Genomic DNA, 25769 nt, shown 5'->3' on the forward strand with positions numbered 1-25769 from the left:
GCAATACTGTGCCTCCCAATCCAATCAATATAGAGATCTGGGCACTGTCTTGAGATGACTTGCTAAGAACACCTAAATTAGATGATGCAACTTCATCTCTTGATTATTATGCAGAAAAATGCTAATAACAGCCTTGGGGCAAGTCTTTAATCCACAATCCCCACACACCCATTATAGTCAGAAACATGTCATACATACATACTCTTCCAGGTTCAGCAGAAAGAATAACTCCTTTTCTAATGTAGTAAAGGCAGGTGAACAATGGAAGCCCTCTCCCAAGGATCTATTTTCCATGTCAGGACTTCACAAAGTCAGGGACTTCCCTCCTTTCCCAGACATGTTCATGGTTGATGTGCTTGTGTTGGCTTGATACAGGAGAGAGAAAAGCAGGGAGGCACACAGAGGAGGACACTTTTGAGGTCAGATCTTGTTAGGACCAGCAGGCTTGGGAATGTGTATCCAGAAACTACTTGTTTGTGTTTGTTTCTACCATATTCAAGGAAAGGAAAAAACACCCTCTTTATTCTTCTGTAAATAAACAAGATTTCATGGAGAAATACACTACATTTATATTATCAGTGTCTCTTCCAAATAGAAAGGCTCTAACAGGTGACAGTATACTTACAGCTTGTTCTTTGAACCTTTCAATGCTCTCTTTCACATGGAGGAAGAACTAGGGTAAGAACTTCTTCACATTCTGTGAATTGCAGTTTGGTTTCTTTGCTGCAAGCTGTGAAAATCTTACTGCAAACATTTACAATTTAGTCTGAGCCACAGAAGCTGTAACTGGTACACGGTGCTTCCAATGCAGTTTGTTTACAAGATGAAGACCTTAGTCCCAGACAGAGCAGGAACACATACCACCAACACTTGGAAGCCTTGCTTAAGGGAACCAGACTGACAACCTCTCTTCCTACTGCGAATCACTGCCTGGTCCAATTTCCAGTTTGACTGCTGCTCTCTTTCCCCCAGCACACCTGCAGGTAAAAAGGCATCACAAGCAACACACCGTCCCCAGGCAAGGAGCAAGTGAGGTGGTGGTGCCAGCTGTCTGTACAAAGGAGCTGCTATGGGTCCTCCTTGGCTGGAAGGATGGTTGGTTGGTAGGTGCAGCTTTGGCTTTGAGAGAGCAAGGGAGACAAGCCACAGAACAAACAGGAGCAATTAGAAGCATCTTCAGAGTTCTGTCAAGGATTCATAGAGGGGAAAGAAGGTGGACTAAAAATATTCCCCCCTGCCCCAGGTAGAGAGGGAACACTGGCAGGACCAGGAAACATGATGGTGTCTTTCACCACTGCAGCACCCAATGAGTCCCCACTTGGCTAGTAGTAACAAGGAGGCACATTCCTGAATGCGTATAGGAGTGTTAGTCCCCTGTTCTCACTGGGGCTTAACGCTACTAAAATGCTGTATGAGTCCAAGCAAAAATGGAAAAAACCCTGTTATTTGCTCATTAAATGTTGCTTTTCTTGCACAGAAAAATGAGCAGGCTCAGACTGCCTCGCTTTTTCCTGTAGATCAGACACTGGCCGCTAACAGGACAAGAAGAACACAACTGGAGGGACCAGAGACAAGGAAACTGCAAGGTCCTGCCATGCCGGCTCACAGAGAACTTGCTGAGCCCTGTAGCCCTGCTACTATGTGGTTGCTGCCTTCCTAGGTTACTGCTCCAAACCCACCTGCAACACAATTAGAGTGGGCTTGAGCTTACTTTGCTTCTTTCCATACCTCAAGACACCCAACTACACATTATGGTCACCCCACATCTAGATGGCTTCCCTTGCTACACTGCCATCTCTCCCAGCTGCAACACCTGAAACCCCAAGGGCAGAGCTTCCTTAATTAATCATCAAGCAGGCTTTTTTTTTCTCAGTCTCTTTTTCCATTTCTGAGTTGTGACGCTTCCTGCCAACTTTCTGCTTGGCGTGAATTTCTACAACAGAGCAATATAACTTCTGAAAATAGACACTTACTCTGGAAAGCTTGACACACCCTACGTGGAGCCTGAGTGGCAGAACCATAATCAAAAGCCAGTCAAGACACCAGGCCATGCTAGCAGCATTCAATTAAAGCTCTGAGCAAAGCAGCCCTAAGAGAAGAAAGTAAATGGGAACTCTATAAACGCTGTTAGACAGAACCCCCCAGGCTCTTTTCATCACTGAGAGGCATTTGAGTTCGTACTCTTTACGGTAATCCTAGCTCGGGTGAGTTATTCCAATATAGCTGGCACGTTCAGAATCCCTTTAAAAATAAATATTCATGGAAATGGCCAACCTGCTGTGATTTCCTGATATGAAAGTGCATGCCAAGCCTATGGGGAAAAAAGCCAGTAGTGATAAAAGTCTGAGCTCTGCCTGTCATTAACAAGGGTGGGTTTTTCAGGGTAAAATTCTCCTGGGCCAAATAACAGGAGACTGATAAATAAAGCTTGTCAACTGCCCTTTCTGACTCACTCTCTCCTGCTGGAAGGGTGACTCACTGTCATGCACAAAAGGCTGCCAGGTCTTGCTTACATGCTTAAACAAGCATGGGTTGTCTGTGTTAGACATACATTACCTCAGAAGAAGCAAACACTTAACGCTGAGAAGGCAGCCCTGGAAAAGACTCTGCTGACTAAAGGATCTGAACTTCAAGGTATTTCTCAATCCTTTCTGGAAAGTTCAAGGTTATTGTTAGATTACCACAGAAAATTCAGTCCCAAAGCCATGGCTGAGGGCTTGGCTGACGATCACAGCATTTTAAAACCAGGACTCACTAGGACCATCAGATTTTACCCAGGTAATTCCTGCAGAGTGAGCCAGACAGCACGTTCTGCGTGCAGACAGAAGTAACTGAGGCCATGCCTGCTCCAGAACTGCCTTTTGTCCAAGGAAAACAGCGTGCCAAAAGCAGTCACTTGTTGCTCACTATTTTGTGGTGAGAAAGTAACTTCCATGGGGCTGCTCCACTTAAGGAGACTGTGAGGAACCTGCCTTGACTCTGGAGAGGGGCAAACATAGCATGTTGAACATCATCTTTCATTCTGAGTAGCTCATCGAGTGCTTTTGAGCAACAATGGTAGCTCCTCAGCGCTTCCTCCTCTGCAGTGACACAGACCTTGCAGGTAAGTGACAGTGCACAAAAAGCTCATTTGCATCCAGAAGCTCTGCTGCCTACATGAGTGCATGCTTCTCCTGTCGTCTGGGGCCCACCACAGGCCACGTGTGCAACTCTGTGAAGTCTCTGCCCCAGGCACTGCAGGGACTGTTCATAAATCCCAGTTATTAGCCAATACCACAGACTACATTGCCATGCAGGACTGATGGGACAAAGGACACTTTTCCTTCATACTCTTTCTAAGGCCCCGTACAATGCCCGGTTGCTTGGACATGACAAAGCAAGGCGCTTTGGCAAGGACTAGTGTACTGGGATGTCAATCCACAGATCAGAGTGCCACAGCTAGAGAGACAAACCTGTACCCATCCTTTGGGATATAGAGGACTCCCAATGCAGGAACTGAAAGGTTTCTCCAAGACCATGAGAAGGAAGCTGTGCTGTAGCCTCCTTCAGCTCCAGGTATTAGCCAACATCTTGCTGCATCATTCGGTAGGGAAACCACCTTGCTGCAGGGCAATGATACCACAGCTGCCTCTTGCGTGTTTGGCCAGGCATGCATCATCCAGGAGTCGCCCATGCAGCTGGGAAAGACAGTTGCACATGCTTTGGCCCAGCCAAGTTCTCAGCAAACTAAAGCACCATCTCAAGGTCTCATCACCATTTTTCAGAGTATATGAGCGCTAAACTGCCGGCCAAAAATTAATGTATAACCTAGAAATGTTAATTTTGAAAAAAGAATGTACCATTCCACATCACGTATATGAGGAAGATATAGCAGTCTCACACACAGTTCTAAATATGTCTTTTATATTTCTTCTCTTTTGGGAGAGAATGTATGTTTTCCATCCCACAAAATTTCTAAGAGGTTATTTTAAAATATTTTTTCCCTGTACCAGAACAGATGTCTAATGAAAAGCTTGAGAGAGAAACTGTAGGCCACAACAGCTTCATCCAATAGTAAAAGGACTCACCTGACACATGGAAAACAAGCTCACAATGCTACTTAGGCATTAATATAACACGTGCCAGTCTAAGTGAAGAGACTAAATAATAGCTGTGAATCTGCAGTTCAAGTGTTTGTCTCAATAAGGCAGTGCAGGGCCATCCCACATGAGTGATCCAGTCCCTGGACTACTGGTTGCTCCAGAAGAAGTAGATTTCTCATCATAATTGTGCTGCAAAATTTAATCCTTTTAAAAACGGAACCACACATTGCAAGGGAAAATTGTATTATTTTTATCCAGCATAGATATATTGTGCTGAAAAACTTCTAAACCAGCACTAATGTGTCAAATTTCTCCTCTTAACAATGATGAAAATATTACCTTTCTGGTTTTCTTCCACTATTTAATCATCCGTTGTTTTCTCATTGATTCTTATTGACCACAACAAAGTCAGGATTTCATCCTACATTTTCCTCCTTATGCTAATGATTAGCAGGTACAGACGGTCTTATAGGTAAAATGATACTATTTCTTACCATTAATTCATTTTGTTTCAAGATACTGACATCCTGACTGCATATTTTATGTTTGAACATCTAAGATCTGCTTTCCCAATCATGTAAAATCAATGATAAAAAATAAATATAGATATATCTCATTAAAAAGATAAAATGAAATGAAGACTTGGTAGATATTTTAAATAACAGCATCTCTCTTTGCTATACTTATTTCACAATGAGTCATTAATTAGGCTAGCTATATCTGAGAACAAAATGAGAGATAATGGAAATGAAATAGAATTAAACACAATATATTGAAGATTCCAGAGTAACTCCCTTTAAAAGCAAAATTTCAGCAACTTTTAGACTGTAGTAAGTCATGTCTCCTGATTGCTTTGCTAACCCTTTAGAAAAAGGGAGTTGACATTTAAATCAATAATCATATTCATCTGCAGGTGTCAAAGCACTTCCCAAAATAAGCCAGTAAAATAATCTTCTCAGAAATGGTGCAATGAAGGCATTAAGATGAAGGAAAAATAGTCAGTGACATAACCAGGAATTACAGTCCAGGTCTCCAGTCACCCTGTTGAGGCCCTTGTGTGCTAAACTACCCCACCTCTGACAAATGAGTTAGGCTTCTTAAGCTGCAATTTCAAAGTGATTTACTTAGCAATGTGAAACCATGACACTCAACATGAGAAGATACCACTTCTGCTAGTTGCTCTCATTACAGTCACCTTCTGCCATCACTCTTGAGGGCACAGTGCTCCAACTACTAAGCCCGTCTTGGGAGCTTCTCAGAGATGGCAAACTAAGGTCATTTGTCAGGACGGAGAATCCACTCCTTATTCTTTCTTCTTCTTGTTCTTGTTCTTGTTCTTGTTCTTGTTCTTGTTCTTCCTCCTCCATCATCCCATCAGGCATGCTCATTAGAGATTTTAACTCACTACAGTGAGCTCCAATGATGCCCACCCTGTTAGAAAACATCGTGTTAATCAGCTTGACACAATGAAGCAAAGGAAAACAGGACAAAGTGGGACAGATTTGTAATGTTTCCTAGGTAAACCAGCAAGGAACCTTGCCTCCTTTAGCAGAGAATATCCGCTTTCCTCCAAGGAAAACCAAATAACCATGCTTATATCCTCAGCACCTTGCACACCATGTCATGTTTCTGTCTGGAGTGTGCATGCACACAACATGAATTGCATACGTCCAAGTGAAGCTCAGCACTCCCTGGAAAGGTTGGCCCTATTACATATGAATTACAGGAGTCTCTGCATAAGCTATAAAGCCAAGAGGCTCAAGATGCACCCAGCTTCCAAAGCATGTGCAAAATGATTACATGTGCATTTGGAGCAAATTTCACACTCTCAAGAAATATTGGACTTGCTGGTCACAAAGATTTTGCATGTACAGCGCTGTAGCATTCATGAGATTGCCAGAACTCTGGAAGATCCAGACAAATTAAGGCAATTCTCAAATTCTAATTTCCAGGCAGAAAAAGAAGACTTGTGAGGGAAAGTCTTACAGGGAGCCTTACATACACTTCAACAGAGCAAAACTGATTTACAGTGGTCCTGTTTACATGAGTTATTACATTAAAAAGTACTGTAGTGATACTGCTGTTAACCATAGCTACATGGGAAGTGGAATTCCTCTCGTATGGTGTACTCAGGCTTGACAGGTTTTGGTTTTATCATGAATCAGAAGAACAGGTTCTATTTCTACTACAATAAAAATTATATTTTAAAAGTACAATGTAGTAACAAAATGACTTTTTTGGAATAAAGTACATCGGTAATGTCTGATCAGAACACTACTAAAAACTAAAAGTTAAGAAGAAATAAGAAATTGGAATGAATGATGAGGGAAAAAAATAAACATCCCATTTTGATTTTGAGAGGTTTTGATTAATTTGTATTCAAATTTATCTTAAAGTGTATTTCCTTTCCCCAGAAAACTTTTGAGTTTTAACAAAGCACTATGATAGACAGTAGCTGCTTTGCCATCAGTTAACCAACAGTACTACCTCTGCAAGTTTCAGGCTCTCTCAGGTCTCCCAGGACCTACACTCCTGTTCCTCTCCAACTCCCGTGTAGACCAAATCCTCAATCCAATGGCCCCTCTCCCAGTGAGGAAGAGCTAGCTGTCTGACATCCTTCCTCATAGCACTACCACATCCATTTGTGCAGAGAAATAGCCCCTTACTTGGTAGTGAACAAGTCGGAGAAGTCTGGCAGGCCGTCACACGTGCAAGGTTGAGGGTCTCTGCCCTGACAGTAGTTGTTCTGGGAGAGGTATGTTGCCTTCGATAAGGGCAGCAGCGTGCTGAGCAGTGGTGAGCACTGGTGAACCATGCTGTTTATGGAAGGATGCTTGGCATGGACTTTTCTTGAAAGAAAACAAATGCAGGTGTTACCTCAGTGCATTCGGCCAGGGTAGGTTCCCTAAAGACTCACCGGTGTGTCAAATGTGTACCTCAGATACGGCAGCCGCACCGTATTTGCAGCAGCAGTCCGGTCACCTGCTTTCTGCAAGTCAGCATTGTTCGTGTCTCTTAATGCAGGATTGAACACCTCAGAGCAAAGAAGCCTGCCGATTTCTTCCCGAATCACTTGGAAGTGCTTCCGTCTGAACACAAGCCAAGCCACATCGCTGCAGAAGTTGTAGAAGCCCTAAATTGAAAACACAGATCCCCTTTTCACTGGGAAAAGGCCCAGAGTCCCACTGCATCCCAGAGTGCAGGTTGGCATGACTCCACTAAAATGCCAGCAACCATTTGGTATCAAACTTTACCATGCATGCATCTGTGAAGATTTGAAAGGACTGTTTTTTTTAAAGGTACACAGACAGATGAGGCTAGAAACAGAGTTAACTGAGACGGATTTCATCTTGCTCAACTCTGACCAATTTGGCTTAGTCTTGCTGCTAGAAACTAAGGAGATAGATAGATAACCTGAGATCACCACCCAGTTTCCCTAAATAATCAATGGAAAGAGACTGATGGGATGAGTCATTCTGTGGGGGTTCCTATCACACACATCTCTCTCAAGAGGCAACAATTCACCCTCTGGCTGAGCTTCTCTTTTCTGCAATGGCTGTCAAGGCAGCCGAAGGGCATGGTCTGACTGGACAGCTATTGTTTGGGCAGCTGCAGGGAGACAAGATGATCCCCACCCTGAATGACAGCATTATGATCACAAAAAATATTACTACCAAATATGAACTCATCGCATCTCACCTCCACATATCTGCTTGCTGATTAAAAAAACAAAATCTAGCTTTTCACTCCTATTTAACATTTGTGATCCCTAGCATAAGCTGAATCAACTCCCAGTAAATCCAATGTCTGCTAAGTCTGCTCTTGAAAAGATGGCATTTCTGGGACTGCTGTGTATCCTTGGAATTGAATCCACAGTTCCGCTCTTTCAAGGAAAGGCTTCCCAGATTATGAAGTACAAAGTACAATTTGGGCCTAGCTGTTTTGTATTAATTGGCTGAAGCCCTGCTACATAGTGAGTCTCATAAATGGCTGATGGAGCTGTATGATGCAGGCCAGAAGAGCTTATTGGCATCTAGAAGTGTCACCAAGGGCAATAGAAATAAAAGAAGGCTGTAAAACTTCTTACCTACAGAGATGAAACTATGAGGCCAATGATGAGGAGAAATCTATATACCAGCCTTCCCAGAGGGACCTCAGGCTGTGGTGGGAACTGCTTGGGGTCCAAGAGCCACAGAGGGACTGAAATTCCCTGGCTGAGGGCTCCAAGGGGAAAAGGCTTAGGCTGAAGGGCAAAGAGATGCTATTTTACAGGGACATCTAGGCCCTAGAGGTAAAATTTTATTCTAGGTACTCTTCCCTACAAGTAAACTACTAGGGGAACCAAAAAGGAAAGGAGCATTTGGATGTGGAAGGGAGGGACATGCTCTGGGCTGACACTCAGTCACACTCTTCATTTATCTTTGTGTCTTTCTTACCTCAAAGAAGCTCCGATCTTTCTGCAACGATATTTTTCTCCTAAGGCAATGAAGAAGAGAACAAAATTAATAGCAGCAGTCATCCTTTCAGTTCTCTGAACAGAGCATTGAATATGACTCTTGGGGCTATGCCAAGCTGGCATTTCACCAGGGCAATAAAGTTGTTGCTGCTGGATCCTCATTACTAGCATGCAGAGACCCTACTGTCCAAGAGAAAGGCAGGACTTATGCATTGCCTCAGCAGGAGAAAAAGGAAAATATTGTATGGCTCTGTTAATTAAATCTGACAGAGAACAAAGCTGGATGTGATGAGCAGGCGAGGCTTCCCTGCTATACTAGCTAGACTGAGCTCTCTACATGGGCCTCTCAAAAGTGGTCAGCACTCATCTAACCCCATTCCCACTGAAGTCAATAAAAAACTCTTCCTGACATCACTGGAAAAGCAACGAGCAGAGTTACCGAGGGCACAAAGCCAGGCCAATGCAGAGACAATAAACTTGAACACTAGGAAGGAGATGCCTGATGCATCTCCAAGAAGAAATGTAAAACATGCCCAAGAACGACAAAGGGCCTTTGTTAAAGAAGCAGCAATTTGCCAGTGGAAGCCTGAGAGATGCTCTCGCCACCCACTTGAGCCCAGGGATTCTCACACAAAACCAAATGACTGTCCATCATGAAAACAGCCATTAAAGCAGAGGGTGACACACACATCCCAGCAGCCGCTCAGTTCTCCTGGAGATGGCACAACTCACCCTCATGGAAATGAAAGCAAATTGTCCCTGTTAGCCCACAGATCTGGCTTGGTCCTGCCAGGTACACAGGAAAGCCTGTCTCCGCATCAACTCATCCACTCCTGATATGTCCCTTATCTTCATGATAACATCAAGTGTTGCACGCATCTAGGGTATCCTCAGCTGCCACCACCCCAGAAACATCAATGCAGAGCAGACCATGAAGATGATACCTTTCAGCCCTATAGCTCTATTTACCACCTTCTCACTTTTATTTATTGATTTTTTTGATCACAAAGACCATGTATCTCCCTACCTGGCTCCCACCAGCCATAATCCTGCTGACACTTCACATATTGCGCAAGGAAAAAGAAGCCTGACTCTGCAAGCATGGTATGGCTGTTTGCCAAAGCAGAACTTCCAGAACAACTCTGATGTTTTTGATTCCTTATGAATTCTGGCAAAGTACAGTATTCTGTTTTCAGAATACCCTCACAGAGAAACCTAAAGTGACCCCAGCTCCTTAAACCTAAATGTGAAACCCAGCTTCACCTTTTAACATCACACAGCTTGTGCAGAGAAACCTATGTGGAGGCCAGCAACAGAAAATAACGCTAATAGAGTCAAATAAGGCCAGGGGTCTCCACCCTTCTTTCTCACATTGCTTTCTTCCCTCAGGTGAGGTATTAAGCTAAAAGAGACCTGCTTGAAGTAAAGTTTCCGAAAATAAATGTTGAACTAGGAGGCACCTCCCATGTCTAGGGCACAGTTGCTAATTACCTAGGAAAATACAGAAAGGGTCAGGAAAACATCAAACTTGCAACAAGCTTCAGGACGGGACTTGTAAGAAACGTGAAAGAGTTAGCAAAAAGCATCATGCCTTCTAGTACTATAGTAATATTTATTTCTCAGAGCTGTGAGGTGGGCAGGATGAGTTCGTGCATAAAAGAGGAGGACAGCACAGCCAAGCACAGACTGTGCAGTAAGTGCGGGGTTTGGACGCAAGATGATAGTGGCTTCAGACATCTGCAAGAACTGCTGTTGTGCATAGGGGCACGTGGGGAAGAAATGGTTCCTGTGCCATTTAGCAGCTCCCTCCACCGCAGCCGTGACTCTAATTGTCCATGGATCAAGCCAGCTTCAAGGGCCATTAAGAGCTGGCTCGACTGTGTTTGCACCATTGATGCATGCAGCTTTGGGAACACACTGTATTTTTCCCATTATGTCAAATGCCCATAAGGAAACTGGCACCATAAAAAGGTTGCACAACACCCATCAACTTAAAAGGAGAAAGCCAGACACACCTATTCCTTCCTCGCGTTGGAGGCACAAAAGGACTAATGCTAACGTACACAAATAACAGGTCTGGAGGAGCTCCCTCAAGTTCCAGTCTGGAATAGTATCAAGATAGGATTTTAATGCTGCATTTTACAAATATGTAGCTTGTTAAGATGAAAATGTTCTCCACCTAAGCCTCCCTTTTTAAAATTTCAGGGAAAACCTTTACATGAAGAATCAATAATTTCATATGAACACATAGACATTTGGGAGATCTGGAAGGGAAAGCAGTTTACCAACATAGTATAAGATTTCTTAAAAAGTTGCTATGGTGAATTAGAATGAAAAGCAAAAGCTTCAACACCATCATTAAGCCATAGTTGGGTTATATGAAAATATAGTAAAACTGGGGGTGGTACATTATCAATAGTTTCTCAGCTTTTTAATCTAAATATTTTTCAGGTTAAAAAAAAACTCATCAAAAGTAACCCTCATCAGTTTCCATTTTGATGAAGGACCTTTCCCATCCAAAAACATGTGTGCTCAAAAAATTCCCAACCATCTTTTCTAATTAAGAGTGTTAATCAGTCCTGTCCCTTAGCTCTTGTTTTTGACAGTTCATACAATGGTCTAGGAGGATCCAGATAACATTCAAGGCTAAACTGAGTCAGCCTGGAAAAGATGATATTTATATAATTGCAGTTTGGTATGGAAAGTGCCATATATTATAACACACTCGGCATTAGCCTAACTCCGCGGACAGCTGCAGTCAGCTCCCGCCACCCTGCTATGAGTAACTCGGTGAGGTCTCTCTTCATACAGCACCTTACATCATGAAGGCTTTAAGACACAGCTCTTTTCTAGCCTTTGTGTTTTCACAGCCTGGACACCAATATCCCAACCCACTTCCAGCCTCTAACCCCTGCTGGGATGAAAATATTAAAGAACACAGTTTCTTCTTTTAGCTCTCTGCTTTCACTCCCATGCTGCTGGTTTTTTGCCACTAGACCTCTTGCTTGCCTCAATCCTGCACATTCCCATCCACCAGACAATACCAATGAGCAAAGAGGCAGCAGAGCTAACTAGCTGGGTATACAACAGGCTGTTTTATCCAGCTGCATCCAGTTCTTGGATTCAAGTTACTTTCTGCAACAAGTTCCTCTAACTGAGTCTCGTAAGTGCAGACATTAGGGCCACCCAACAGAAATAATGAAATGCTGTCATGATCCTCCCTGTGCAACCAGTGAGAAGGTTAAGAGGATGCCTCTGCTCAGCAGGAATCTGGGAGCAGGGTTTTGGCACAGAAGGCTGCTCCCAGGAGTGCCCGGTGAAATGCCAATGTGCCAGGACACAGAGGGAACACTTTCTTAATTCTCACGTCCAGCACCTTGTGGGATGGGGCACACTAAAATGAAAGCCCTGTTGGGACAGCAATTTCAGCTCCCTTTTGACTCCATCATTTCACAGGTTACCTTCTCCTCTTGATTAGAAGGAAACGCAGGTTCCCCCACCCCAGCCAGCAGCAAGGCTGCCCGGAGCTGTGTTGCAAGAAGGCAGGTGAATGTTTGTGACTCCTCTGGGAGACTGGCAGCAGTTTCACACCAACTGACTGAAAAAAATTTGCCTGAAACTGCTCTGAGAAGATCCCCTGGGACTGGGGTTCTGGGTAGGGACTGCCAGCTCCCTTCTACTGCCAGGGAAAGGAAACATTGTGCAGGAACATACATGGCTCAGGAAAGAGTCCCCAACACTAGCATGGTGTGTGATCTCTCTGTCATTATGTTCTCCTTCCATTAAGCATTTTTTGTGGTGCTTAGTTGCTGGCCAGGGTTAAACCACAACTTCATTCCTGTTAAAACTCCCCTTTTCTTGTCCTCATCATTCCCTTGGTTTCTCTGCCTTTTCAAACACCCTCCCATCCTCTCCTGTCTTCTTCAGTTTCTTTTTTGATTCCTACTACGGGTTTCTCTCCCCTTTCAGTTCATTGCTGGGACCGTTGCATCTAAAGAGCAGTTGGTCTCCACTACTCTGAAAAATCCACGAACCGTCTTCTCCACTCAGAGACAGGAGTCCTACACTTCCAATGCCCAAGCACAGCCTCTTCTTGTCTCTACTCACTTCAGTTGCTGCCCTTCAGGAACATGGTCTCCTTCACTTGCTAGACTAGTCTTATGCTATCTCAGACTTGGCATAAGAAGAAATTTATGCAGGAATCTGTGGCAACCAGCAGGTACACAACCATTTGCTTTCAAGATTTAGTATATGGAAGTGGCAGGGGTAAGATGCAGGGCTGGCATTGCTTTTTGCCCTGATGACTTTCATGTTGAACCCATCAAAGTTTCCTGTTCTGTATATCTAGCAAGGTTTCTGCATACCAGGACTAGAGCTTTCTAGTCTGGTATCCAGAGTTCTGCTGCAACTTGTTGTGGCCAAATCAGTTGGTAACAGCTCACCAGAAACACTTTTGGAGTTAGTTAACAGGTAGAGCTTCAGGGACATCAGAACACTTCTCTGTCTCATGGTCCCTCAGCCCTCCATGACTCCTTGGCTCACAAGACATTTGTTACCCTGGACATTCACTTATGTCACTCAACAGGAGCCTTGGCTCTGGGCTGATGTGGTCCTTGACATAGTGAGGGTCCTCAAAAGGGAAAGCTTTCCTTGGCTTACTTTCCACTAGGCATGTGGCGCTGCTGTGCCATCCCTCGTTGGAGGATAAGGTTACAGTACACCTTGGCAAGGTGAATCCTGGCCACCGCTAACTTTGCCAACACGTCGTCCTTTTCTTTCTTCCCTAAAAGTATTGCACTCCTGTTTAAAACAAAAAGGGAAAAAAGTTTTCAGGGAAGGTGCTCTGGACAGAAGGGATGCTAGAAAGAGTGACTGTTCTGAGAAGTAAGCGTGGTGCTCAGGCACATAAACCAACACGCTGTGTCACACCACTGTCAGGGGACCCCTCTGCAGCAAGGCTGGGCTCAGATGCTTCCAGCGCAGGTTGGCAGTGCCAGTGGGGCCACAGGGCCTGGGGCTTGGGCCCAGACAGTCTTTCTTGCCCCGCACAACTTATAAGCTGCATGCCCACAGCCCGTCAGGTTGCTGTCTTTGATCCTGCATAGCTTATGAACCCTTTTTGCAACCTGCATAAAAGTCCTGGAGGTGCATTTAGGTATCTCCAGGCACAAGCTCTGTCACCCCTGGAGCGATGGGTCTGGCTCATTCAGAGACAGCATTTACTTCTCTTCAAAAAGGCACATGAAGCGCTTTCGGGACCGCCTCTAAACAGGAACAACTGACACCGCAAGCCTGTATTTTAAACCAATTCAGATCAAACACTAAGGAAATGCCAAACCAAAGAGCTTTCTATTTCCTTTGCTTCCCCTGTAATCCACCTGGCCGTCTGCCGGTGTCTGGGAGAGCTGCCGGCCTAAAAGTTACCAGCCTCCTTTCAGACTCAGAAGAATTGGGTTTTTTTTTTATCATCTGTCCTATCCCTCATGGCCTCCAGCTCTAAAGCTTCCTACACAACCCACCTTTAATAAATTAGGACAATTACTCTGAGCTTCTCAAGGATAATTGCTAATAAAATTCCGCAGATTTTCCCCAAAAGACATGAAAGGGTTGAAAGCAGAAACAGACAGAAACTAAAGGGTAAAGAAAATACAGGACTAGAAATAATAGCCCTTGTTCCATTCATGTCTCATCCACCACTGCTGAGTTTTTGTTCTTAGAGTCACATATTTCAGAGGTGAATTCTCCCAAGCTGTCTCTGGTGGGGGAATGCCTCATGCCTGCTGCTTTGGAAAATTGGTTGGTTGTTTTTGAAGTTAGTTACAAGATCTTCCTGAACCTAGAAGCCAGGAAAGCCTCAGGCTTGGATTTACAAAGAATCAGCACAGCACCAGCAAAAGACAAAGTCACAAGAAGACAAAGATGTCCATATTCATCCTGACATTCTCTGACAGGAACCCCTTCTGATCCTTTCTTTTCCAAATAAGGTTTGTTGCACAGAAGCCATGACTGCTGAAGGCAGGATGGTCTTAGACATTCTCTTGACGTACTGCGGACACTGATACTTCTGCACAGTCTAGGTTCAAGACAGTTGAGGAGCTATTCAGACCATCAAGCCTGGCTCCCTGTGAACAAGAGTAGTCCCAACAGATGAGTTAGGCATCTCTCATAGGCAGCCCAAATGGCAGGAACCCCAAAACACACCAACTAGGAGCAGGAATAACCAGCATTGTTTTCTGTGTTACTAGGTTATCACACAGGGTCTACAAGAAGAGCAGCTCGAGGACTGCACAGCCATTGGATGTGTCTGTCATATAGGAACATCAGGTTGATAAAGGACTAGGCGGGTCACCAAGCCCAGTATCCAAATAATCTGTCTGTCAGTTTAACTGGCAGCAAATTATAGGTGTCACTAATGGGACACATCAAATGGTACCGGCATGTCTTGCCTCCAGTCTGTCTCTACTTGTGGCACACAGCCAGTACTACACAGGAAAGCAAAAAAGCCTCTGAAACTAAATTACATCTTGGAGGAAGGAGGAGGGAGTTTTCTTCCTAAGCAGGCCACTAGCAACAGCCCTGAGCATAGGATTTATCTAGGATAGATATAGGAAAACAAATGACTATGCAATCTTCTTTCACATTCTCTCAAATACATCAGCATATCACAAAACCAAGGATTCTTATCACAAGCGTAATTTTATGTCATTATGATTCTATTATGTAGTTATAAAATCCCCTTCACAACCTCACGGAGCTCCACCTATAGAAAAAAATGTAGTTCTCTTGCCTGCCCCCACTGCTTCCTGGTAGACCATTCCAGAAATTTACTCCACAGGAGGAAAAAGACAGTCCTTGCTACATTTGATTTGAAATATAGCGCATACATAACCAAGTTTGGAATTAGACCAGGTGGATAACAGAGGAAATAGGAGGTCTTGAACAGGGAAAGAAGATGCAATGTCAGAAAGCTCTTCACACCGTGATTAATATCTCCTTGCTCCTCCAAGTCAGCTGAGATGCTAGAACAATTAAGGATGAACTTCAATATTAAATAGGACCTAAAACTGTTTTTTTGTCGTTTTGCTTTCCTTCCCTGTATTTATACTTCAGTAGATCAATATCCTGACTTCCTGCTTCTGCACCGTGTCTCTTTAAGATTCTCTGATGTTACACTGCATGCAGGTAATCCTGACAAGCAAGCCACTTCCCTTCAGGAGAGGTAAAGAATCTAAATAAAACACTATTGTAAATATCCCTTTAGGAAGCTGAGAGTCAGTACATGTTTCCCACCAAAAGGCAGGGGTCACTTTGGGAGCACTGCATGCCAGAACACACTGAAAAGTCTCTCCTGGCAGGGTTTATCCAGTGCTTGTAGCTGATACCTACTAACCAGAGCCCCCTTGACCCAGGAAACATAACCCTATATTGCAATAGGTCCAAACTCCTCTTTGTTTCAGTCCATTTCTGTATTTGCCACACCAGTAGTTGATATTAGCCATTTTGAGATGCCATGGCCCACAGAGTGGCCTCCTTGTCCTTTACCAGCCAAGAGCAAGGGGATCATTTTGTAAATTGCAGCCCAGAGCACCTCAACTGAATCTGCAACCTTCATGTATGAAACTACGTTGATGGTTTTCTTTATTTATGAATTATTCCTTGTACACTGAAAGAAACACCTGTCTATCTATGGATGTAGAACAAATCAATTCCTGAAGGCCAGCAATCCTCCAACAGTCCTTTCTTCAATCCAGATAAATCAGCCCCTCTTTATATCAAGGCTTCATGAATTGTGAAGTAAGTAATTATTAGGTGTTTTAAGAAAATGGTCAGTCAATTCTCAGAGACTATTATAGACTCCAGAAAATCACTGAAGTTTCTTACAATCGTTTGTTAATCTGCAATGCTTTCTCCCAAGCCATATAACCCTCTAACACAGCAGCTCCTAAGCTATTCCCCTGGCATCCCCACTTCCACTCTGCAAGGTAGCAAGCGTGGTTACACACCCTGACTTGGGAACTGCTTTCCTAGCATATATTCCTCATGTTGTAACATGTTTCTAGCACCTAAGAGTCATCTGAACCTGCTTTGCAAAGTATTTAGAAATGAAATCTTAAAGCAATGTGACCCACAGCACAAATTAACACTCAGCAGACTCAGTTGCGACTATTTGGTGCTGTGTATTGCAAGCAGCAACGACTGGATGCTGATGTTATTGCTGGGAAATGGCATTAAGGGATGGTAATTCAATCCAGGGCACTCACATAGATTTAATGTTGGTGGTAGTAGTAATGATTTATTCAAATTGCAGCATTACCTTGAGAAGCCAAATTATTTGGTGACCCCATTGCAGCAGGACTGGATCCAGCCACCATATTGAAATGGAGACTACAGTGATGCCGTGCCACGTGAAGAGCAGTGCACGCTGCTCAGGGCAAGGTTGGGGCAAAGTGGGGTTCAAACTCTCCCAGAAAATCTGTCTCTCTACATAGTCAGAAGAGCCTATGTCCTGGAGAGCACAGAGGACAACGGGATGGGAGACATAAACGGTGAGACCAAGGGGTTTTTCTCCTTAGTATTCCATATATAGACTGGGCCAGTATAGCAAGCAGTCCTTGCTCATATGCAGAATCCCACTGATTTTGACATAAAAGACTGCCCTGTGATTCCAGATTTGCTGGGGCAAACTCGGTGTACTTGCACCCCTAAAGTCTTGTACTCACGAAATCAAAGATCCGTATTTCTTTTCCAGGGCAATTTTTTCCAGGTAAAAAGATAGGTAGAAGAGCAGGGCCATGAGGAACTCATCTAATTTCTCATTCCTAAATGGAACGCAGAAAGGTCACTGTGAGGTCTGCAGATTTGCAGATACAAACATCACCAGACCATTACGAAAAAGAACAAAGTCTCTGCTCAGGGGGCCTGCATTATACCAAATATTAGCTATATGGTTGAGACCCATTCATAGCAAGCACCCACCCCACTCTAAGACTTTGAAGGCTTACAGAGAATTACTAACAGAGTCTAATAAACACGCTGAAGAGTAGATTGAATTAGATATTACCAGACATACTTCCAAGAAGCATGTTTTCTGCACTGAACATGCAGAATTCACATTCAAAGGAAAAGGGGGACAACTCGGACACCTCTCCCCTTCTGAAAGGTCAGTATGGCTAAGGCTCAACGAGGTCTACAGGTACATTCCTAAGTCAAAAGCAATGCAGCCACTGTATGGCCCTGGTCATCTCAGGGATATGCCTCTGAGATATAATGCTCTGCCTGCTGCCTCCTCACTTTTAGCTTATAGAGGAGTAATGCTGATATGTGACAGCAGCAAACAATGAGCCCTGTAGCTCTGACGGGAACAGCAGCAGCACAGGAAAGCAGCCCAGATTCCCAGGCGTGTTAGCACTCCTGGTGCACGCAGTGTTGCAGATGCACTGGCTAATGTGGAGTTAAATGGGTAACAACCATCAGCTATTTAGGCCCAAGTTCTTGGCTTCCTTCAAGGAAACAGAGCGGAAGGCTTTCAAATAGGTGATAGGATTATTTCTCTGCACATGTCAAAGACAACAGGCATTTGGTATTGTTTCTCACTGAACCTCACAGATGAGAGATTTTAAACCTCTGATACTTCATATTCTACTCCTCATACACCCTGGTCTCTCCACTACCAGCTACACACAGGTAATTCTTGAAACAAACTCTAAATGACATACCTCATAACTGCTGCAAATGATAGCATGTGATGTGACTCATTTGCTTCTTTCAAAAGCAGAGCAGCATCTGAAAACATATGGAGGAGAAAAACAATATTTCCTCAAAAAATTTGCTACTGTTAGTAGAAATAGCTTTCTAACTTGTATGGGCGATGCCTTGCTGATATGAAATACCAGCAGTTACTCACATTTGACATCATCCAACGTCACATATTCATGTTGTAGCCACTTTGACAGCCTATGCAATTTTCCTTCTGTTTCAGCCAGCCTTCTTCGAGGGAGTACAGCACTGTAGTCATCTTGGAAGATGCTAGTGGTTGACCAATACATAACATTTAAGGACACAGTGTTAATTCCAGTCTGAGAATATGAAGATTATCTACCTGGTATGTACCCTCTTCATTGCACCCAGTTTCAAAGGGACAGGCAGCGAAATGTGTTTGGCAGGTATGCTGAACTAACTTTCAACTATTATAACCACAAAACAGGCTGGGGATGTTGAGAGAAATAGGACATTTCACCTCTAAGGTTGCATCTGAAGTTGCTCTTTTAGTTGCTAATACAATAAATTGTGACTATATTATTTAGATCAAAGAGGTTTTAAGTAATGGATGAAAGTCAGCTATACCATGTTGTGAATTTATAAAATTAATAATAATAATAATAACAATACTTCAATCTTTGAAGTGCCTTACACAGATGAATTAATTACCTCACAATACACATTAGGGTAGATGAGAATTATTACCTCATTCTGAGCGATCTGGAAACAGCAACAAAGATGCTGAATGACTTTACCAAAGTCATAGCAGGCTAGTGCCTGAGCTAGCATTCAACACCAGGCATGTCTGGCTCTGCTTTTATGTTCAGACCACTCATCCATGCTGTTGAAATGACAGCTGACTTCCTGTTTCACGTGTTTTGTTCAGACACGATCCTCAGACAATGGATGAAAATATTCCCACCCAAATGATCTTGTTTCTTTTTGAGCTAGGCTAGTGGAATTGAAATACCTCTTTAATGTCTTGACACGCATTTCCTGAAAGAGAATATTTTTTCCTTCCTTAAGGTTTTCCTCCGTTGCTGGATTGGAGCTGAAATATAGAGTATGAGCATGCAGTAGTATGAATTTAAGTTACTAGCAGCAGTGCAAAGAGGTCAACATCCCATGATACAAAGGCATGTCTATTTTGGCCTCTGACACTAAGAAAACATCTGGGCTGTGGTGAGATCCACGTGAGACATTGCTTTCAAGAACACAGAAGCAAAGAGTAAAGGGGCTTCCCTGGGTCTTCCTGCTCTGTCTCCTGCCACCATACACATTTTGCCATGTAAACCCTTCAAGCAATCGGTGTCTCAAGTGGCTTTAGGAAGATTTGAAATGTAAACTGCTCAATTCCAGAGCTTTTCTTTGGTATCGCTGAGGGCAGAGACAGGCAGAGGTCACTGGGGAGCTCATTCCTCTCCCTGGATATCTATGGGGCAGAGTCAGCAGCGTTCCCAAACCCAGCGGAGAAGTTGGCCAGAGCTGCTGAGACACAGACCATGAAAGGCACCTGCAGTATCTGTATGGCCAGGGGAGAGGTGAGCAGCCTGGCTCCACCGTGACAAAGGCTTGGAAAATGCCCGACAGAGCAGGGAGGCAGAGCAGGGAGGCTGCAGTGGGCAGCATGTGACTGAGCCACTGCCGCCACGCTCCACTACCCTCCCTGCCCTGCACTTGAGAAGAGAGCAGGGGGAATATAGTTTGGGTGTTGTTTTTTTTTGCCACAGTAGTTTAAATGATAAAGTCTTAATCCACAACTGCCACAGAAATTCAAAGCACAAGTTACTTGCACTTTGTCCCCTGCAGAGCTGTGGTTTTCCTAAAGCTTTGCAGTCCTCCAGTGCTCACCATTGCAAGGGTCATACGTAACACTGGCAACAGGGAACACCAGCCTGTGAACCTCCACCTATGGACACCTGAGGTGGCATTTGGCCCTTGTGTCCACCACTGCTGCTCCAGTGCATGGTGCACATTTCTGACACATGGCACTCACTTTTAGCCATCCCTCTGTAGTGGGTTCAGCTTGAGAGCAGTGTGGAGTACACACATATTTCTGATTTTCTCCATTAACATGATGGGATAAATGCCTCAGGGAAACAGTTAAGGAGCTCCAGTCTCAATCAAAAATAAAAAGTAATAAAAAAAAAATTGTCCTGCAGTTGATGTTCAGGCAAAACAATATTAGACTCAGACTTTACCTTACTTGGAACTGCTGTATCAAGGCCTAAACCTGCATAACTTGAAACTAAACATCATTCTTTTCTTTTACCTTGCAAATTCAAGTGTTTTAGTATCATATTTCCAGTACCACATGCCTGGAGTTAGTTTTATCAGCTGCAAGAAAACAGCGTATAGAGTACATGTCATAAATCTGTGCTCAAGTTCTCAGCCCAACAAACTATTAAGAATGCAAGCACTGTGCATATGGGCCACTTCCTGTCTTTCCTCAGTCTGCTTTTCACCCAGATGTTGTTCTTGCATGAGTTATTTGAACAGAAGTTCTCTGAGATTAAAGGTTGCCAGCATAAGAAAGAAAAATGTGTATCTGTCCTTTTTAATGTCTTTCAGGTTATGAATAAATAATTGAAAGTTTGTTAAGGAACATCAGTTCTTTGATTGCCAGTGAATCAATAAAGACTGAGAAATCAAATGGAGCCATGCATTAAACAACACATTGCTTGTATTTAGGGGTTTTTTTATAATATTTATGCAATTGTAGAGACTAAGTATCAGGAGAAAGGAAACGTTTTTATGAAAATGGAATATGTTATGCACTTTCCTGATATTCTGAGAACTTTAGATAAACACCAGATAGACTCTTCAGGGGACACTGGACAAAACTATTAGTAACAGCATTTTAGAGTATCTGTATAGTTTTTTAAATCCATTTAAAAAAAAATTGCCTGGAAATAAACAAGATCTATTAGTCCTTTCTTAACAAGAGAGAATTGCAAACCGTTAACTATTATTTGCAGGTCACCTTTAAAGCAAAATGGCTCTTATTGCTGAAATCCTTCTGCCTACAAATTTAAAGGCTTTCTGAGACTTTTTGCCAGGTACTATTCAGCCAGCCAGCCACAAGGCTCTCACAAATTCTTGCTCAGTCTAATGTGGTAGTAGACCGCTGGATACAGGACACCAGAACAATTTCACATCGGCAGCCGACAGCCAGCAGCCCATGTGACGGTTAGACCACAGAGATGAATGTTAGGAAACCATGGCCCTAATCCTTTGACAAAAAGTGGTTATTTCAACTTGTCTGTTCTAGTTTTCGGTTCCAGCTTTCTAATACTGGTTTACAACTCTCAGAAGAAAAAGGCCAGGCAAATGCTATGCCTTTATGTTACAAGGGATTATGAACCATGAAAGAAAAATAGAAAAATTGAAAAGGTTGTAGTATGGCAGAGCAAGGCCTACCAACACATCACAGAAAGGAGAAAATACCCCTCCTGTGTCTTCAAAATATATCTATCATCTCAGCTACATCTCACTAATATGAAAGGTTGAATGAACCTGGCCACCCTGTTCCCTGGCTGGGGCAGTGGGACAGGTCCTTGCCCACCCCATGGGAACTCCCATGGCCCCAGGATCTGCCACAGAGGTAAAAGTGAACAGCAGCAACAAGACGGAGCTGGGAAAAGTGGGGAGACTCACGGTTAGCATGGTGCTTGCCCAGGACACGGCCAGGAGCGCAGGCGCTAAGGCAGGCACTGTTTATGGCAGTGTCCTGGTAACAGCCTGCTGTCCCCTAGTAACCGCACATCCCAGCATGCAAATTGCTCTCCAGCCTGCGCTGTGGACTGGGACTCATGGGCTGTGTGCTCTGCCCCTTCCCACCTCTGCTAAGCAGCTTCCCTGGGTAACATTTTATTACAAACAGGGAAATTAAGTGGTTTCCGTGCAATAACATCTCCACAGCCACTCACTCAGGGCTTACTGTGTTCTGTGGCGGTGGGGAGCTGCAGAGGTTTTCCTGGTTACCGGCCCAGGACTGGCAGCAGTGAAGGCAGCTGCACCCAGTCCCTCTGTTATGGGCATTGATGTCTGTACAGCACTCTGAATGTTAAACATACTTTAGCTTGGGACTTTACAAGATTTAAAAGTATAGTTACCAGGTCACAAGTCTCCTATGACATGACCTATGTTCCTATGCGAGCAATCAGCTCAAGATCTGCAAGTTGCCCCTGGAAATAATTCCTGTACGTTAAGGCAGGTCGCTTAAGGGCATGATTTTGAGGGAGGGGCTTTGATCTTTGGGATATTGTGAAGCATTGCTTTTGCAAGCAGGAAATCTCTCATACTAGTCATCCACAGTGGAACAGTGTCGTGTACAACTGCTACCGCTTAGATCACACTCAAAATTGGTACAACTTATATTGACAATAGCACTTTCTGCCAATAGAAGTCAAGTCCCCATGAATAGCTAGTTGTTGATGGAAGAGGCATTCTTGCTCCCATCAAAGTTTTCCCACCATTTATCTTTGTGTTCATTCTTTATCTTCTCTGTCCCCACAGCAAGGCGGCTCCCTAAACTGTCAAAACCAGTAATCCAGCAAAAACAAATGAGAAGCTTTCTGTTGAGTTAGCATTTTACATCAGTTCATGGTGGAGTCAGTGAAGGGCAGCGGAGATGAAGATAAAGATAAGGGGACAGGGAGGACCATACCTCTCAACAGATCAGGTCAGCTACCAGGTGAAAACCAGCCACAATCTAGGAAAATTTTGCTAGTACAGCTGCCCTAGGCCAGTATGTACTCTGAAGAGATGAAAATACCTGACCTAAGACTTTTAGACAATTCAGTAAGACAGAAGGAACGTTTCCTATGCTTTCAGCTCTTAATGATGGCATCATTCATTTTTGCAATAGTTTCTAACTAGGGAAAATACTCCTGAAAGAAGCACTGGAACGTTCATGACCACATGGACAATATGATGTGGGGAAAGAAAATTTCCATAAAACGACCTTTCCTTAACTTCCCCCCATTTCTCTTCCAAACACTCCATCTTTTCTCCTGTACATACTCTGTAAAGGTTTATCCATGCAAACACAATCAGTCCATGGATAGCTAAACAAGAATCTCAAATCAGCCTGAAAATGCAGCTCTGGCTCTGTTCTCTACAGCCATATCTTTTTTTTTTTTTTTTTTTTGACAATCATATTGTGTATGTTGTGTTTCCAGTTGCTATTGCAGGCTGCCAAGTACATATCCATGACTTGGCAGCCAAGTCACATATTTAAGAGGATGAGAGAAGCAGGTTTGGGAATGACCTCAAATCTCACCCATGACAGCCAGGCAGCACTATAGAAATAGGCTCCCCATCAGGGGAAAGTGGGAGGTATGGAACTGATGGCTCATCGACTCATTTTTATAGAGCGGGGCTGTCATCAGCCTCAGGACACCATCGGCCCATCTTGGCTCCACTAAAAGTCATGCCAAAAGAACTGGGAAAAGTAAAGGACGTGTTGCAGATAGTCAGGGCCACGCGTGTTAGCATTTGTGGTGCAGGAGGCAGGGGAGACAAGCCTTTGGCCATACTAGAGTTGGAAGCAAATTGGAACAAAAAGCCCAGACAAAAGATGGGGAGAAACTAAGAGTAAGAACAACCTACAGGGAGCACAACTGTGAATGGCAAGACTGGGACTGAGAGCTAAAGATGGAGCTGCCTAGGCAGGCAGGGAAGGCCTGTGAATCAGTGCAGCAGCCAAGTAACGAGGGGGAAAATGAAGAAAATCTGGAAAGCATTTGTGGAGAGTGGGACAGAACTGGCTCTGGCCAAGCACAGGGGCCAGGACAGACAACAGTGTTAGGGGGAACCCCGAGACTGACTGAGTTACCAGAGCGGGAGACTTGGCATGCTCAGACACAGCACTATACTACCCTTAACCAAGTGCTTGCTGGAGGAGATGAGTTCAGCCCAGCATCCCACCCGTGCTGATGGCCCAAATGGTATCAGTCTGGAAAAAAAAAAAATTAAAAGTCTGCCATTGTGTAGCAAAGGCGATTAGTGTCTGTTGGATCCCTGCTTCAGCTGTTGCAAGAGTTGGAAGCTATAAAATGAGTGAGCCAGAAGATTACAAGAAGTGAAATTAAGGTGTAATGGTTGAAGCAGTTGAAGGCTGTGTGGGAAACTGACTTCCATATGGGCTTCAGTCACAGAATGCCAGGCAAATCACTCCAACCCGCATTTAACCCTAATGGTCACTATTTGCATGCTCTTTTCTCTCTGAGCAAACGGCCTGGCTTCATGGAAATCTGAAATGCAGGGCTCGGTATCCACAGCTGTGACCGAAGCCAACAGGAACTGTGCTTTGAACAGTCCAAGAAGTGTATAATACTAACCTGTTTGAAAAAACAGTCCCTTGGCACTTCCAGGAGAAGAGCCCATAATAGACAGATGGCGTTTGACTTTTGGTGTTGTTTTATCACCTTTTCTCTGTGGGAATTATACATGTCTCAGGGGTGAAAACTAAGTGGTTAATGTTGTGAAGCACTCCAGATGTGATGGTGATGAGATCTACAGGCAACATCCCAAGGCATAATTCTTCTCCAGAGCAGGGGCTGGACAACACACAGTAAATAAGGTGTACGTTGAACTGGAAAATGCTACTTTCTTAGAGCATACGCTGCCCATTGTGTGCACTGACTAAGGCAGGTGCCCTACAGAAGAAAAAAAAAATTAAAAACTGTTACTGTGTAATTAAAACCTGAGTTATGATGCATAAGCAGAAAGAAAGAAATAGGCTTGCTCTGATCATCATAATTCTGAACAACTGACCTTGCAGCCTTAATAGGCTTCTTTTAATGTTGTTTCTTGTGGTATTCATGTGTCCATTTGCGTCCCAGTAGCTGGGAACACTCAACAGTATGTACATGTATCCATTCTTTAGGGTATCTAATGTTTAATTTGGATATCACACCCAGAAAATAAACACATGCATAAACTCAACAAAAATATCACTGACTCACCATCCAGTCATTCACCTCTTTTCTGCCTCTTGTTTCTTCTTGCTGTGGCAAGTCTCTGTCTTCCATACCCACCGTATTAATTTCCTCCTCTCTTCCCAGGGGCAGTTAAATGTCAGCCCTGGTTTCTCTGGGAATAGTAGACTCCATGTGCGCACACTACTGTTTGCATTAGACACACGAGTACAGAATTCAACTTCACAGTAGCTAATACTTAGTCCATGACTGTGCCATTATCTGCCAAGTACTTCTGCCTGCTTGTTAAAAACAGGATCATGACATATGAATGGAATAAATAATGTCCTTAGGCATAATAATATGAGCACTCGTATGGTTTTTCACTTCAGATCTGTGCAAAATTGGAGCTCCTAATTCTTTGTTTTCAGTAATTTTCACTGTTCTCACATATGAACACTGCTGCATTTCAGCCCTATCCCTTGGATCATCCAAAGCAAAGGGCAGTTACAGCTGCACTGTAACTTCTGGGGAGATACCATGTCCCCC

The 25769-nt window shown here is 43.7% G+C and overlaps 1 protein-coding gene across 1 annotated transcript; it reads right to left on the reverse strand.

Annotated features, from left to right (window-relative positions):
* Positions 1-4270: 4270 nt before the first annotated feature.
* PPP1R36 (protein phosphatase 1 regulatory subunit 36) lies at positions 4271-24721 on the reverse strand (the record flags this gene model as incomplete). Its single annotated transcript, XM_068397401.1, has 10 exons — positions 4271-5513; positions 6749-6931; positions 7019-7215; positions 8519-8558; positions 13198-13338; positions 17259-17357; positions 18255-18321; positions 18443-18564; positions 19268-19348; positions 24642-24721. Coding segments are annotated over 10 exons (1269 nt in total), but the record flags the coding sequence as incomplete, so codon positions are not given.
* Positions 24722-25769: the final 1048 nt, after the last annotated feature.

The sequence above is a fragment of the Nyctibius grandis genome, chromosome 4 (assembly GCF_013368605.1).
Source record: "Nyctibius grandis isolate bNycGra1 chromosome 4, bNycGra1.pri, whole genome shotgun sequence".
Lineage (NCBI taxonomy): Eukaryota > Metazoa > Chordata > Aves > Nyctibiiformes > Nyctibiidae > Nyctibius > Nyctibius grandis.